The sequence below is a fragment of the Mytilus galloprovincialis genome, chromosome 4, assembly GCF_965363235.1.
Source record: "Mytilus galloprovincialis chromosome 4, xbMytGall1.hap1.1, whole genome shotgun sequence".
Taxonomy (NCBI): domain Eukaryota; kingdom Metazoa; phylum Mollusca; class Bivalvia; order Mytilida; family Mytilidae; genus Mytilus; species Mytilus galloprovincialis.
Window position 1 is genome coordinate 14,110,056 of NC_134841.1, and position 14,964 is coordinate 14,125,019.

Genomic DNA, 14,964 nt, shown 5'->3' on the forward strand with positions numbered 1-14,964 from the left:
CGAAAAACATTGTCCAACAAACACAATAGAAAATTGGTTTGAAATACATTAAACATTTTTACTGAAGTCGGATTGTAAAACAACATAATTTCAGTGTTATAATTGCAATTTAGAAATATGTTTTTAAGAAAGTAACTTTCAGACGAAGGACTTATTTTACTTTTTTAAATCTGTATTATCAGATTAATCAACTGTCGTGCTTTTTGTCCATTGCAAATTTATAAAATCTTTTATACTTAACTTAACATTTCTCACTTCATAAAACTTCATTGACTTCATGACAAAAATATTAAAAGCCAGTTTTGTTTTATTTTTTCAATCAATTTACTAAGTTTGCATTCATGACAAATTGGTACGAACTAAACTCATGCTGCTAGAAATATATCAGCAATGTATATGCTCAAATATTGACATTATAAAAACCAAAATAAACAAAGTTGATACAGTTTTAGAAAAAGAAGCAAATTAAAGGTATATATATAAGTCATTTCTTACTTTTCAACTTATTTTCTGTGATGGAATTATGCATTTTCCCTACACTTCTGTGGAATATTCTTTCGATATGAATGTACTTTCTAGAATTGACACTATACATGCATAGGAAAAAAGTAAATATTATTACAGGTTACCATATATGATCTCTACAGTAAAACATTCACAAAAGATACAAAATCATTGCTAATAGTTAGGCCAAAATTGTATAACAATTATAATGGTCGTTCATGGCCATAGATAATTTGATATCGATATCAGATCTTGCTCTTTCTAATACTTAAGAGCAGACAGTAATTTTGAAAGAACAGACAGGAAACCTACAGCAGCTTAAGTAACAGTAATTAGGCTTAATAGACAGTAAGTGGGAATTCAAGTATCAATTGGAACTTTATATAGCCCAGTAACCAAAATCAATGACCCCGTGTCAACATGAACAAAACAGTATGTTTATTTATTTATATGTCTTTAAAAACTCTATTGATTACAGAGGTCGACGTATTTGGAGGAAATTATATGTTAAAACTGTTACAATTCTATACCACTTAGGATATTGGTCGATTCTACTTGAAATTAATACTTACAAGGAATTGTAACATGTCTGCCAATAAAAAAGTATAAAATGTGTTTCATTTGGGGACATCAGCATCAGTAAATGTTGTCAAGTAGTTCGAATTCCCACTTAGGTTTTACACGTTTCAAGAGTGGATTTAATTTAAGAATCAATTAACTAAATATCTTCAACTCGACTTGTTGTTATCTAATAGTTCAATCAATTTAGTTTAGAATATAGATACTTCAAAATCTTCCACATAGTAGCTATCTAATATAATCCTCAAATTAACTTGCTATCATACTTTTAAACATTCTTATCTATTGGTTATAACATTTTATAAATAGTCAATATTTCTCGAGTTATAAGAATGATGTTCATTTCTAAATTACACGTTTTATAAAAAGAAGAAAATACAAAAGAAGAAATCAAACGTCGTAAGTCAAAGAAAGCACTAAAATAAGAAAGTCTAAAATACAAATACTACAAGCAGACAGATCAAGTTGTGAATTTAAGTTTAGATTATTATCAATAAACTCATCAATGACATCGGTTACGCCAGACGCACGTTTCGTCAACAAAAGACTCCGAAGATCAGTGACGCTCGAATCAAAATAGTAAAAAAAGGCTAAATAAAATTAAGTACAAAGTTCAAGGGCATTGAAAGGTTCAGCTTTGATTCGGTTCTTGTTTTTTCAAAAGAGAATACCGTTATTCTGCCGTCACTCATTTTCCATGTTTTTTTTTTTTACCTGTTTATAGGTCCTCGATTACACTGTTAGTCAGTACTTAACGCCCATGATGATTAAATAATTACAATAAAATTATAATGAGGAAATTATAAAGTATGATGATCATTTATAATTACGTCAACATCTCACCAGGTAAGCAGATTCATCTCCCAGTTTCCTCGGAAGTTAGAGAAATTCAAAATCACAGTGATTCTGACAGTTTCTATAATAATTACCTAATGAGGGTTAAACGAGCATCTAATTAGATGAAATTGAGATATTTTGACTCGCAGCCAGAAAAAAAAAGAAACACTGTACAATCAGAAACTTCCGTTTGTTTTTAGTTATATCAGGATTGTTTTTAATTCTGACCTTTTTAATGACTCAGCTGGTTAATTGGTAACAATTCTTAAACATTGGTAAGATTTAACCCACCCTTCAGAGAAAAAGTGAAATCAGAAATGGAATCGTGATAATATGAGTTTGACTGTCCCTCTGATATCTTTCGTCCCTCTTTTATATTGACGTATATATAAAGTTTCAAAAACATACAGGAGAAGAAAATCAAGTTGTGAGTAAATAAGCTTGAATATGTATAGCTCGGATTTATTCTGAATATGAATGAAAAGAGTGTGGAGTATACATACCAAAGACATTTACAACAAAATAATCTGGGCGTTTTAGTTAACATTGAAGCATATAAAGTCACCTTATGTTGTGAAGAGTTGTCTCATTGGCAATCATACCACATGTTCTCATCTTTAAGATATGTCAATGCATTTTTTGTTCTCTCGTGTTGTCAGATTGCTGCCTTTTTAACTATTCCCTTTTAATATCTTTTTTTTTTTAATATTCTATGTTTAATCCTTTTTTACTATGCATTTGCACTCTTATATAATTATATACATGGTAAACGCGTACTGTAATGGAGACAAAAGACTTGTCAGTTCATACATTAGTACTGAAAATACATATGCATCTGTTGGCCTCCACATTTTCTGTATAAATTCATGATTTGGCTGTTAACGTGCACGTTATGGGTTCGATCTTACCTCACAACAACCGCTTTGTCGATCAATAAATCAATCATAATACAAAATGATTTTAAAATTAGAAGTCACGTTCGAGGTCAAGAAAGAATTTTAAGCTTTCTTGCTATTTTTTTTTTTTTTTTTTTACTTTTGACCAGTTATATGTATATAAAATACATCTTGCATTAATAATCTAATACATTATTTGAAAATATTTATAAACATGCAATAAATTATTCATAGAATACAACGTTATTTTAAGAACAGCTAATAACATTCCAACATGCACATGTTTGTAAATATCAATTTTCCGTTTTAAGAAAAAACAAATAATAAAATGTTGCATGCATCAATGTGTAGTCAGAGTAGCATGATATATTTAATGTTATATAATTTGCTCGATTAGTCAAATCTTATATGTTAAATGAAGTAATTTGAAGCAATAGAATTTTTAAACACATGATTGTATAAATATTTTCTCTAGAATAAATGTAAATTATTTTATTATTTATTGCAAGAAATGTCTTGGAATCTGCTGGACCTTTCTGTTTTTGACTCTGTACACAGGCACACTTTGCTCACGTGAAATATACAATGAAATACACCTCGAGCGAGCTTATACCTGAAACTCACATGACAATGTTCACCTGAACTGAGAACCACATACACGTTATCTCACGTGATTTTAATTAGATTTGAAAATTTAGATGTTGTTAGAATAAGTTTATTTGGAAAATTCACGTGAGTATCACGTCAAAAAAATAATGTGCTTGACATTTAAGCGAGTTTCACGTAAAATATTCACTTGAAACTCACGTGAAATCAGTTCATGCGAGTTGCAGGTACAAACTCGTTTGGAGTGAAATTCAGATGAGATTAACGTGTGTGAAATTTCCCTCTTTAATTTGTTTTTGTTTTTACTGTCTATATCTTAGTAGCTGTGTCATTGAAGTAATTCACTATTAGAATTATATATATAAAGAATGAAAGCATATTGTATAAAAACTGTTACGGTGATAATCAGTTTAGTGCTAGATAACATCCCATTGGATGCCTCGTTTAAACCTGCGTTAAACTATTTTTATAATAATATGGCTGAAACTTAATTGAAATTTTAACATGGCAAACAGGTACAATTCAACCATTATTAAAGTAATTCAAAATTTTCTTTCCAAACGATAGAATGACACAAAAAACCATAAAACTACATAACGAGCTCTCTTTACTGCGGTATGATTTTAATAAAAGGGATTCATAGTATGTATTTCTGTTGACATGTCACACGGTAATATGTTTAATTTACCCTTTAAATGAAAGCTTTTCAAATTATTGTCCCGTACTTTTCATTATTCGGAAGAAATACTTCAAACTCGATCCTTTACAGACTGCAAATTGTCACAAATTTAGATAACTTTCAAATTGGTTTGCCCCAATGTTGTCTGATGTGAAAAAATCAATACGATTTTATTGCGTTTTTCTGTGTGATTGCGCCAAACCTATTTGTCAAATCTAGGATTAAAATAATCATGTTTCCTAATTTCACAGAAAAGGTAGTTAAGCTTAAATCCAAGCAGTCAACCACTAAAACTATTTGAGTGAAATGAAGACACTTGCATCATACAATGAGAAAAAACAACATGAACTTTCTGTATGTTGATACTAACTGAATGGAGGATATTTCTGCATGTATGTTGATACTAACTGAATGGAGAATATTTCTGTATGTTGATAGTAACTGAATGGAGGATATTTCTGTATGTTGATACTAACTGAATAGAGGATACCGAATTTGTAAATAATCTAAACGCACGCTTTCTTTTAACAATATCTTACTGGTAAAAGAAAGATCAGAGCATTCAATCCTTAATAGATATGGTTTCATTTATAGCTTGTGCATGAAATGATATGCACAATCAAGTTATGAGTTTTAAAATCATCATATAACATTTGAAAATTAAGCTTACATGTATCTTAATGTCTAACTTAATATATATGAAAAATACATTAAAAGATGTTAAAAATGTTTTGGCAAATTCATTGTTAGTCTGCGGTAATTGGTGTATGCAACTATAATTTCTCTTTTTCTATAACATGTGTTGTATGTTGTTATTAGGTATTGTTGGTCTATAAAAAGTGACATAAAACCGATAACATTTTAAAATACTTATTTTTTTAAAACTGGCATAACTTTTTGGCCATTTTTATTTTGGTTTTATTATTCGAGCGTCACTCTTGAGTCTTTTGTAGACGAAACACGTCTGGGGTACAACACTTTTATCCTGGTATCTTTGGCGAGTTTATTTATAACAAAGCTATACAGAGCTGCCGAGAAATGCAGAAATAAACATTCGATGCAAATGTTAGATCGCACAAACCGACCTTCACCAGATAGACACTTGTCTTAAGTTTGGTCAATCCAAATAAATAAAACATTCAAGAGCAAACACGTGTAATTAAACAATAATATTTTGCTTTTATATGAAAATACTGACCGTTTTCATGATTACACTTTATAAAAGCAGCTTTCATGTGACATGATGTATAAATAGTCTTATCTGTGTATATCTTATCCTATATATTGTATTAGAGTATCGACCAGAGAAATGTTTTGTCGTCCACAGACTGTGATATTATGGCCTCCGGACACTTTTTGTTTTTATAAAGTGTCTTCCCCGTATATCTGATCAGTTGTGGATTAAATTGTTTAACGGTGTCGAATATGTAGGCATCAAGGTCGTGTAAAACAACAACCGCCATAATACTATGTAATGTAATAATCATGAAATTTGGTTTAAAACTGTATTGTAGAGAACTTCAAAATGATTTATTAGACATGGGAAATTACTTGTAAATTAGATTTTATAAAATTATTCGATTGTTTGCATCATCAAACATTAAAAAAATCGTTCAATAACTACAATACGATACAACGAGGGAAAATGAATTGTTTTGATGGTTGTGTTTGTTGACGTGAATGAGATTTTATCTCTTAAAGCCATTTGTTAATAAATTCAAATTACACAAACATCAAATTGGCTGAAATACATTTTTATATAAATAAAATATCTTGATTATAAATAATGATTATCATTAAATAGGTATATTTACATTTATCACAAGTTGTTTCACAAAGCAGTTACCTTGTCCTTTTCCAATAGTTCTTTTGTTTGAGCGCCGTTTTCCACGGTTCTCATCGTATACTCGGGTTTGGAATAGGAATTGTTAGGACTACGATAGGCGTAACCGTTTCTATGTTCTATGGAGACACAAGACTTTGGAAATAAAATTCGTCTAAATGCGTCTCGGAATTCCTGATTGAAGATACTGTAAATAATAGGATTTAAGCACGAATTTACGTATCCAAGCCATGTTAATATTTTGAATAGAATTAAAGGAACACATTTACAAAATGCAGCTATAAGGTTGATAATGAAAAAAGGCAACCAACAGAATAAAAATACACCTACAATAATTCCCAAAGTCACTGCTGCTTTGTGATCTTGGCTAGAACTATTTTTGCCACCACCAAACTGTGGTGTTTGTGTTTTCTTTATACTTTTAACATGTCGACGTGCGTAGCAATATAACTGTATATAAATAGCTAACATTACAATACAAGGAATATAAAAGCTGATTGTGGACGAAACAACTGAATACACTGGATTTAACTCCATGGCACACACATTTTCCTCCAATGGTTTGCCTCGATCCTCTGTGTTCTTATGCCACTCTAAATGTATCGGGATGAACGAGATCGCACAAGACATAATCCAAACCGCACTTATCATGGCGGCAATTTTCTTCCAGTTCATCCAATTCTCGTATCGGAATGGATCTCTAATGTGTATGTATCTATCGAGACTTATGACACACAGATTTAGTATGGAGGCTGTAGAACACATGATATCGCCAGATATCCAAATATCACAAAATGTAGCTCCGAATATCCACTTATCAAGAATGTCATTGATAACAGCAAACGTCATCACCAGGATAGCTACTAGTAAATCTGCTATAGCTAACGATACCAGTAATAAATTATTAAGATGCTTTAAACGTCTGTCCGTAAAAACAGCAACGCAGACTAAAATATTCCCGACTATCGCTAGGATAATGAATAGAGATAATATGGTCCCAATAATAATTTTTTCAGCCAGTTGGTAGCCGCTTCCAGTTGCCTCTTCGTTTGTATTGTTCGAGACATTTGTGCTATTTATAGTATCAAAAATTGTATAATTCGGACTATCCGAAGATAGGTCCAATATAGAAAAATTTGTTATCATAGTCCCGAATCATTAGTAAGACCCGAAGAGAATAACCCATATCTAACTGACATAATCTTAGCTAGTTAGAAGTCCAACAAACATCCAGATCGATTTGGAACACACTGACACTCTTTACCACTTTATTCCATGTAAACAACGCTTTAATTTTATGTACACACTTTATAAATACCGACGGTTTGTTTTCTTTTCCACTTTAAAATTCAATATTTGCTTCGATAATTGCATTTTTTCGCATGAACTCTCTGTATTGAATATTCCTTCCAAATCGTTGTGATTATTAATTGTCAGTTTTACTTATATGACATATTTCCATATCAAAACATTGCTCGTCATTTAAAAGAAATTAAATCCATTTAATAAATAAAAAATCTCAATACAAACTTTTAATCACAATTGGATTGATTTAATATTGTCCTCTGTCGCAAATGAACATATTTAAACTATCTAAAATCTTTTCCAATAGTAATACTATCCTTTAAAATCACTCTCCGATCACTGGATCCTGTTCTATTTTTTTCCCAAATAAATCATTCGAGATATTTTTGTTAGATCTTCACTTGATTATTTACTGACCGCCCAGTTTGTAGTTAACGATTACTATTTAATAATATTTCTTTCTTAAGCTTTCTGTTGCACTCTCTGTAGCCACGTTTATTATCAATGCGCATGTCCTATCAACAGAAGAAATTAAATGTGAAAAAATACATGTCCTTCGATTTTAAAATGTATTGTAGCATAAAGTATAAGAAAACAATCTTACAAGTTTCTCATTGATTTTACAAATAATTCGCAAAGTTAAAAATGATTGGATTACAAATATTTATGTATCAGTGAGTTGTAACGATTTTTATGCCAAGAAAATTATCCAGCCTCCTTGTAATACACGTGGTATCTCTCAACGATTGATAGAAGTATTTAACGTGAAAATCATCTAGTAGCACATACTCTTGTGGACGTAATTAATTATCTCTACAATATTAACACTAATGTGTATATTTCTCCATATGTCATATTTTTTTTTCAGTTTTTCTAGATTATGATTTACTTTTATCGTCAAATCTGAAGTTTCATTAAAAAGCGAAAAATGCTTCTAACTTTATCTATCCTGTGAAGTTTTCACTTTATCATATTCTAACATCGACATAATATGCAGAAACTTCTTTCAAAGTATAAGTAATTATGACTCCAATGAAATATTATATGTCGTTTAGAATTGCATTTATAATTTTAACAACGATGTTATATGCGGTGAAAAAAAACTTGCCGCTCTTTACCTGAGCATTAAAATAGTCCTATCGAAGTAGTGTCACGGGTGGTTAAAACTTTTGTTCAAATATAAACGCCTATTCCATTAAGCATTTTCTATTAATAATTCTATTTACACTTTTAATTTGAAGTAGAGAAACGTGAAATCATTTAAAATCCATGACATACCCCGTTCTTAACCTATCCCCTGGACGATGATAAATTACCTTCTGATAATCACCCGTTTTTATATTTAAATTGGTAATTAAATTATGATTTTTAAAAGAGAAAATCTGAAAGAAAAGGGAAGCAGTTAAAACATGGAATATATTTTAAACTTGCCTTGTTTATCTTGATTTTTACATAAGACAGTTATAAAACATTAAGATGTCTTTCGACTTAAGAAACCAGAAACGCACATTGTAATAGTTTTTTTTAGTGTAAACAATTCTAAGTGGTATATTAATTTATAAATTTGTGTATTTTTTTCGCTTCAAGAAAATCGGAAGTTTATTTTCCAATTTTATTGAAATCACAGACTGAAACAATATAATAGATATAGGAAGATGTGGTGTGAGTGCCAATGAGACAACTCTCCATCCAAATAACAATTTTAAAAAAGTAAACCATTATAGGTCAATGTACGGCCTTCAACACGGAGCCTTGGCTCACACCGAACAACAAGCTATAAAGGGCCATGATTCAGTTCATAATTGATATACTTGTTCACAGTTTAAGTATCGTACGTAAAGCAAATAAAGCATAACTCGAGTCAAACTATACGGCTCTCAAACATGTAGTCATGTATAATGATCAATTTGACAATTTAATAAGTTTCATTCGTTAATAGATGCAAGTTTAACTTTCAGATTGTTAAATTAATATGTAAATTCACAATTAGTAAAACAGGTATCGACTATACTGTGTTTTGAAAGTAACAAGAAGACAAACCTAAAAAGGTACGTTTATCTTAATACGGAATTAATCTTTTTATTTTTTGTTTGTGTGGGTTTTTTTACAGATTTGTCTGATCCATTATGACTTATTAAAACATCAAAAGCTTTTATACTTGCAACTTTGCGCCTAAAACTCAATAATATGTTTGTGTTACATTATCCCCCTTTTAGAAAATAGGGACATGTGACAGATTTCGTGAAATTTCCAAGACTCAATGGAAAGATAATGATAATACGGTTACATCCCATTAGTCCAACAACCACAATTCCGACAGCCCATTACTCCGACAGCCCACTATTTCGACAGCCCATTACTCCGACAGCCCACTATTTCGACAGCCCATTACTCCGACAGCCCATTATTCCGACAGCTCATTATTCCGACAGCTCATAATTTCCAAATGCATCTGTCTTATGTGTATGGGTAAATTTTCTCTATAAAGACCAACTCCGCTCTCTATACTATTTGTGGTTGTCCATTTTGATTCCAAATATTCTTTTCATGTGGATATTTGTCTCAGTATATTATATAACTATTCAAATCCTTGAATTATCTAATTGTAATCAAAAACTTAGTAAATTATGTGTTTTGGTTAATATCATATTGGAATCATCTATTAAAAATTTCAAACAATGAACACTGACAAAGGCAAACTTGACACTTCATTTAAAGATTGTTTTCAAAAAGAAAAAATATTTAGATATCATTGATTTTAAAAAAGGCAGTTCATATGTTACTTAAGAATCGGTGTTCACCCATTACATTAGGAATTAAAAATGCCAGATTCTCAAAAAATCGTATTGTACAGCTGATAAAATTGAGGGTGAGCGTCATTTTTCAATCGCATGTTCACTTTATAATATTTGAGAGATGAACTCTTTCAGCATATTTCTAGCACTTGTCAGAACTTTAAAAAGTTAAAAAAACATGAATCTTCGAAATTTGTTTTGATTTTAACACAAGAAAACTTTACTATTATGGGAAATTTTTTTATTATATTGTTATCTCTTTTGAATTATGGAGCACAGGTCTTGATACCGACTGTTATTTGATATCAATGTGTTAGTTGTTTTTTTTTTTCTATTTTGATTTGTCTCCGATTCGGACTGAGGCTTATGCTGCTATAAAGATATATTATATCATACATGTATTGTAATGTCTTAATGTTAACCCAATCATTATGCCGCCGCTTCTAAAAAAAGTGTGTGTGGGGGGGGGGGGGGGGGTCGCCAATCCGTCAGTAAGTCCGTCAGTAAGTCCGTCCGTCCCATGAATATTTTGGTTTCTCATAAACTAGTTATTTCTTAAAATATGTTATAACATAAGCGTAATAATACCCCGGGGGGTTACTTACTATATTTTTAGTGGTATAGGTGTGCCGCAAAACAGGGTCACCTTTTCAGGCCTTGCTGGTTATAACAGGGTTTCTTTTCAATTCCTGTCGGTTAGAACAGGGTCGCTTTTTATTCCCTGCTGGTGAGAACAAGGTTTTTTTTAACAAAAAGTATTTGTCTAGAACAGGATCTCTTATTCAACAGTCAAAGATACAGTCTAGAACCCGTCTAGAACTGCATCTTATTTTATATGGTCTAGAACAAGGTATACATTTTCTGAGCATGTATAGAACAAGGATAGTCAGTAACCCCCCCCCCCCCCCCCCCCCCCCCCGGAATAATACAGACAGACACATTTTATTTTACCCTGATACCCTGACAAGTGTCAGACTTATGGGTTGTCGGATATTGGGCTGTCGGAATAATGGCGTGTAACCTATAATACAGTGCATATGTTGATGTTCTAAATCTCAAAAGTGATTGAGCGACGTCTTTGAGTTAAAAAGCAAGACGAAGACGCTATGGTTTGAAAATATCATAGAAACAGAATTTAATAAAAAAAAAAAAAAAAAAAAAAAAAAAAAATGATGGAGAATTTTCAAATAACCTCATTTTTACTAAAACATCAATTAAATTGAATTTAGCATAAGAAATGACTAACCTTTATCCGTTTTAACTTCCAAAAACATGACAACAACTGATAATGACGAGTGTCAAACTAAAATTGATGGTACGTTGAGAATACAATAAACGGTTCATTATCAACCGCCGCTGCAATATAATACAATAAATTTAATAACAAATCATTAGCAGTAAATGGCTACTAGTGAAATCTCACATGAATATCATTTATAAAACATTTATATGAAATTAATGTGTCCAGTGTTTATAGCTTTTCAAATCATTTCCCTCGAAATCTGTTACCAGTACATATACATGCACTAAATACATGTACATGCAGTCCATGGGTCGATACTTATTACGGCGAATGTAAATGGTTACATCACAAAACATATTGCCTTTGATTTCATACTTTTTAGATAAGAATTTTACTGTAACAACATATCGGACTGGTAAATTAAAGTTACTCGCAATAAAAAAAACCGCACAGAATACCGTGAATGAACAAGTATATTTAAATAAATACACAGCGACTGTCTGTCTGAAAAGTACTATAGTTTATTTCCTTTTTCCTTATTTTGGAACAACACCTCTGGTTTTTGATGGGAATCGTGTTGCTATAGAATTGGTTGCACGAAGTGCGAGTGTTGTTTTTTTTTAGTGTTGTTTGTCGTTAAAGTCAGGATTCTCTTCGTTATGGTATAATTGTTAAATCAGTTCCCCGGGTATCTTCTTTTATTCGATGATTTGTAAGCCAACGACTTCAAGTAACCATAACAAGCAGGAAGTGATATTTCTATAAAAAGTAACCACCTGACCACTTTTAGATTCAGGAGAATGGAAAGCACTTGACATTTTAAAAATACTTCCGTTGTTAACAAACGCATACAATTGAACTGTATGTAAAAAAAAACCAACCATACTATTATTCTATTATAAAAGTCACTTCCATATAGCTATGAGGGTTTTATATTTTGAAAGTTGAACCCATTTCTTTGATTTAAGCGATGACAGATGCCGTTAATATATGAAGATTTGAAAATTACGTTTTTCCATTTTATTATGCTGATAGGCAGAAATTTAGTGCACTTGAAATGTTAGCTAAGATTGATTTGGGTAAAACATAATATAGTAAGTCCTTTAGTTGTACAATGGAGATACAATATATTTATTGTTTGAATGGACTCCATGTGTTATCGTTTTTTATTTTAATACACACAGTATGTTAATGTTTAGACAAACACAAGTATATCATATAAAAGTCAGGAGTTGTGGAACGAATGAGATAACCATCATGCAATTGTTTCCTCACATTGTGATGGATTTTCAGTGCATGGAGTTCGTGTTACTCATTTTTTATCTTTATATAATTACATTAGATGTATGTTTCATTATGATACTGTATTCTGATTGGCTATCTGCACATCACGTGTTATTCCGTAAGCAATTGCATTGCTCAATAAAACTTTTCATTCATGATAACACGTGGTCCCACAATAAAGTGCACAGGTGAATTAAATAAAACAATAATAAAATTCGTGTTTTCATTATCATAGCTAAAAAAAATGTAATTATAAGTATTGAATGCTTCTTTTTGTAACTTCATAGGGTTGTAAAAGCGTTGACCGTGTGCACATTTTTAGTATGAAACGCTTCATACAAAATGTACTTCGGTCAACGCTTTTACACGCCAATGAAGTAACAAAAAGAAGCATTCAATTCTTAAATATTTGTAGTGGTTTATGGTCTTTTGTTCGTCACTCGTTTATCTTCTAGGTCATGATGTTATCTGATTTATTCGAATGAAGTTTTAGGATTCATCCTCTTTGCATATTTCATTCTTTTTAAATGGAATATTAGTTGACGATCTTTTTAAGCAACAAAACATACACATAAAATGACAACTATTACATTCAGATCGTATCAAAAATATTCGATTTGTAATTTGATTTTACTGATCTTTCTTGTAAGAATTTAGCTACTTTGTAACAATTTTCAGATTAGGGTCAACTGGTATGGACCATTGATCATCTTTCACCATGATATGAGTTAAAAACAATCATAAATATACTGAACTCTGAGGAAAATTCAAAACGGAAAGTCCCTTATCAAATGGCAAAATCAAAGCTCAAACACATCAAACGAATGGATAACAACTGTCATATTCCTGACTTGGAACAAACATTTTCTTATGTAGAAAATGATGGATTTAACCTTGATTTATAGCTAGCTAAACCTCACACTTGTATGACAGTCGCATCAAATTCTATTATATTGACAACGATGTGTGAACAAAACAAACAAGCATAATAAGTAAAAATGCACTCTATATCGAGATATGCATGTTCCAATTTCTACAAGTAAATTTCATTAACGGCCATTCGTATTTCAATTTACGGTACGTTGTTTGATGCGAAACTATCGGTTAACATTTCAAAGATGCAATCACAGTGTACTTTGTGGTACAGGACCAAACACTACACGCACATACACAATTATGTAATTGTCATATGCATGATAAAATCAATTTTCTTTTGAAAAGAAATATAGTTATGGGAGTTTAACACTGAAATGAATGGTAATCAATTGCGTTATGTTATTTTTAATTATTTTATTGGCATGTTAAGTGGCTTTATTGACAACATTCACAGTTTTCTAAGACAGTATTCAATCGTCTAAATCGTCAATATATTCTGTTATCATCAAAATAACGATGTGTTGTAAAATGTCTATCGTAAGAATGAAGCTTAAAATAATACCTTAAGCACATATTAATATAGTCTGCGGTATCGTAAAGTTTTATTCTTACCTTAATATTTCCATAGTGCAGTAAATATACAATATAATAATTTATTGTACATAGCTGGATTACGTTCTATCAATATCCTGAGTAATTATGAAATTAATTTTAATGATAATATAGTTTAAAGTGGAAACCGTGATAACAGCCCACTTACATCAAATATACATTTCTATTTATAGCGTAGCGAAATTGGAGGTTCAAAAGCTACATCTTTTCAATTGGTTCAAGAACATTGAATTGGAAACTTGAACTTTATAATAGTTACATCGAGTTTTATGCTAAGTATCCTTATCTTATTTTAGAATAAAAAGGAAAAACTCCATTACTACTATTTATTCCATTTCAGTGTCTCATCTGCCCCAGTTTCCTATACAGCTTTGGTGCCTCATCTGTTCAGAGACCAATATAAGGATGCCCCAGTTTCCTATATACAGCTTTGGTGCCTCATCTGTTCAGAGTTTAATATAAGGATGCCCAGTTTCCTATATACAGCTTTGAACGATTTAAAATTTATAATTATTACATTTCCTTGTGCGATGGCGATCCGTTTAAATTTCTTTTTTCGGTTTCGTCATTTTATGAAGCATTTGTTTTACGTTTTATACGATCAATTGCAGATAATATCATTTTAAGTATAATTTTTATTTGTAATTTTCTAGTAATAATTTCTTCCTCGTTAATGATAATAATAGGATACAAGTACGTTGAACCATAAAAATAGTAAATATACAAAATTTCTACTCCCGCGATATAAAGAAATCTATATAATTCATCTATGCTTACCGTTTTGGGGAATCTTTTTTCTCTTGGCAAATCATTAGGATGGGAAAACAATAACCGATCGACTTTCGTGCGTTAGTATAGTCGTCTCATTGGCGATCATACCACACCACCCTATGTTAATACTGACT

At 31.1% G+C, this 14,964-nt stretch overlaps 1 protein-coding gene across 1 annotated transcript; it reads right to left on the minus strand.

The window, feature by feature from the left end:
* Nucleotides 1–5,839: 5,839 nt before the first annotated feature.
* On the minus strand, nucleotides 5,840–14,076 carry LOC143071412 (dopamine receptor 1-like). Its single transcript, XM_076245674.1, has 3 exons — nucleotides 14,060–14,076; nucleotides 11,291–11,400; nucleotides 5,840–7,764 (listed from the first exon to the last, which is right to left on the minus strand). The coding sequence occupies exon 3, from the start codon at nucleotides 7,088–7,090 to the stop codon at nucleotides 5,933–5,935; it is 1,158 nt and encodes a 385-aa protein (XP_076101789.1). The 5' UTR covers nucleotides 7,091–7,764; nucleotides 11,291–11,400; nucleotides 14,060–14,076; the 3' UTR covers nucleotides 5,840–5,932.
* Nucleotides 14,077–14,964: the final 888 nt, after the last annotated feature.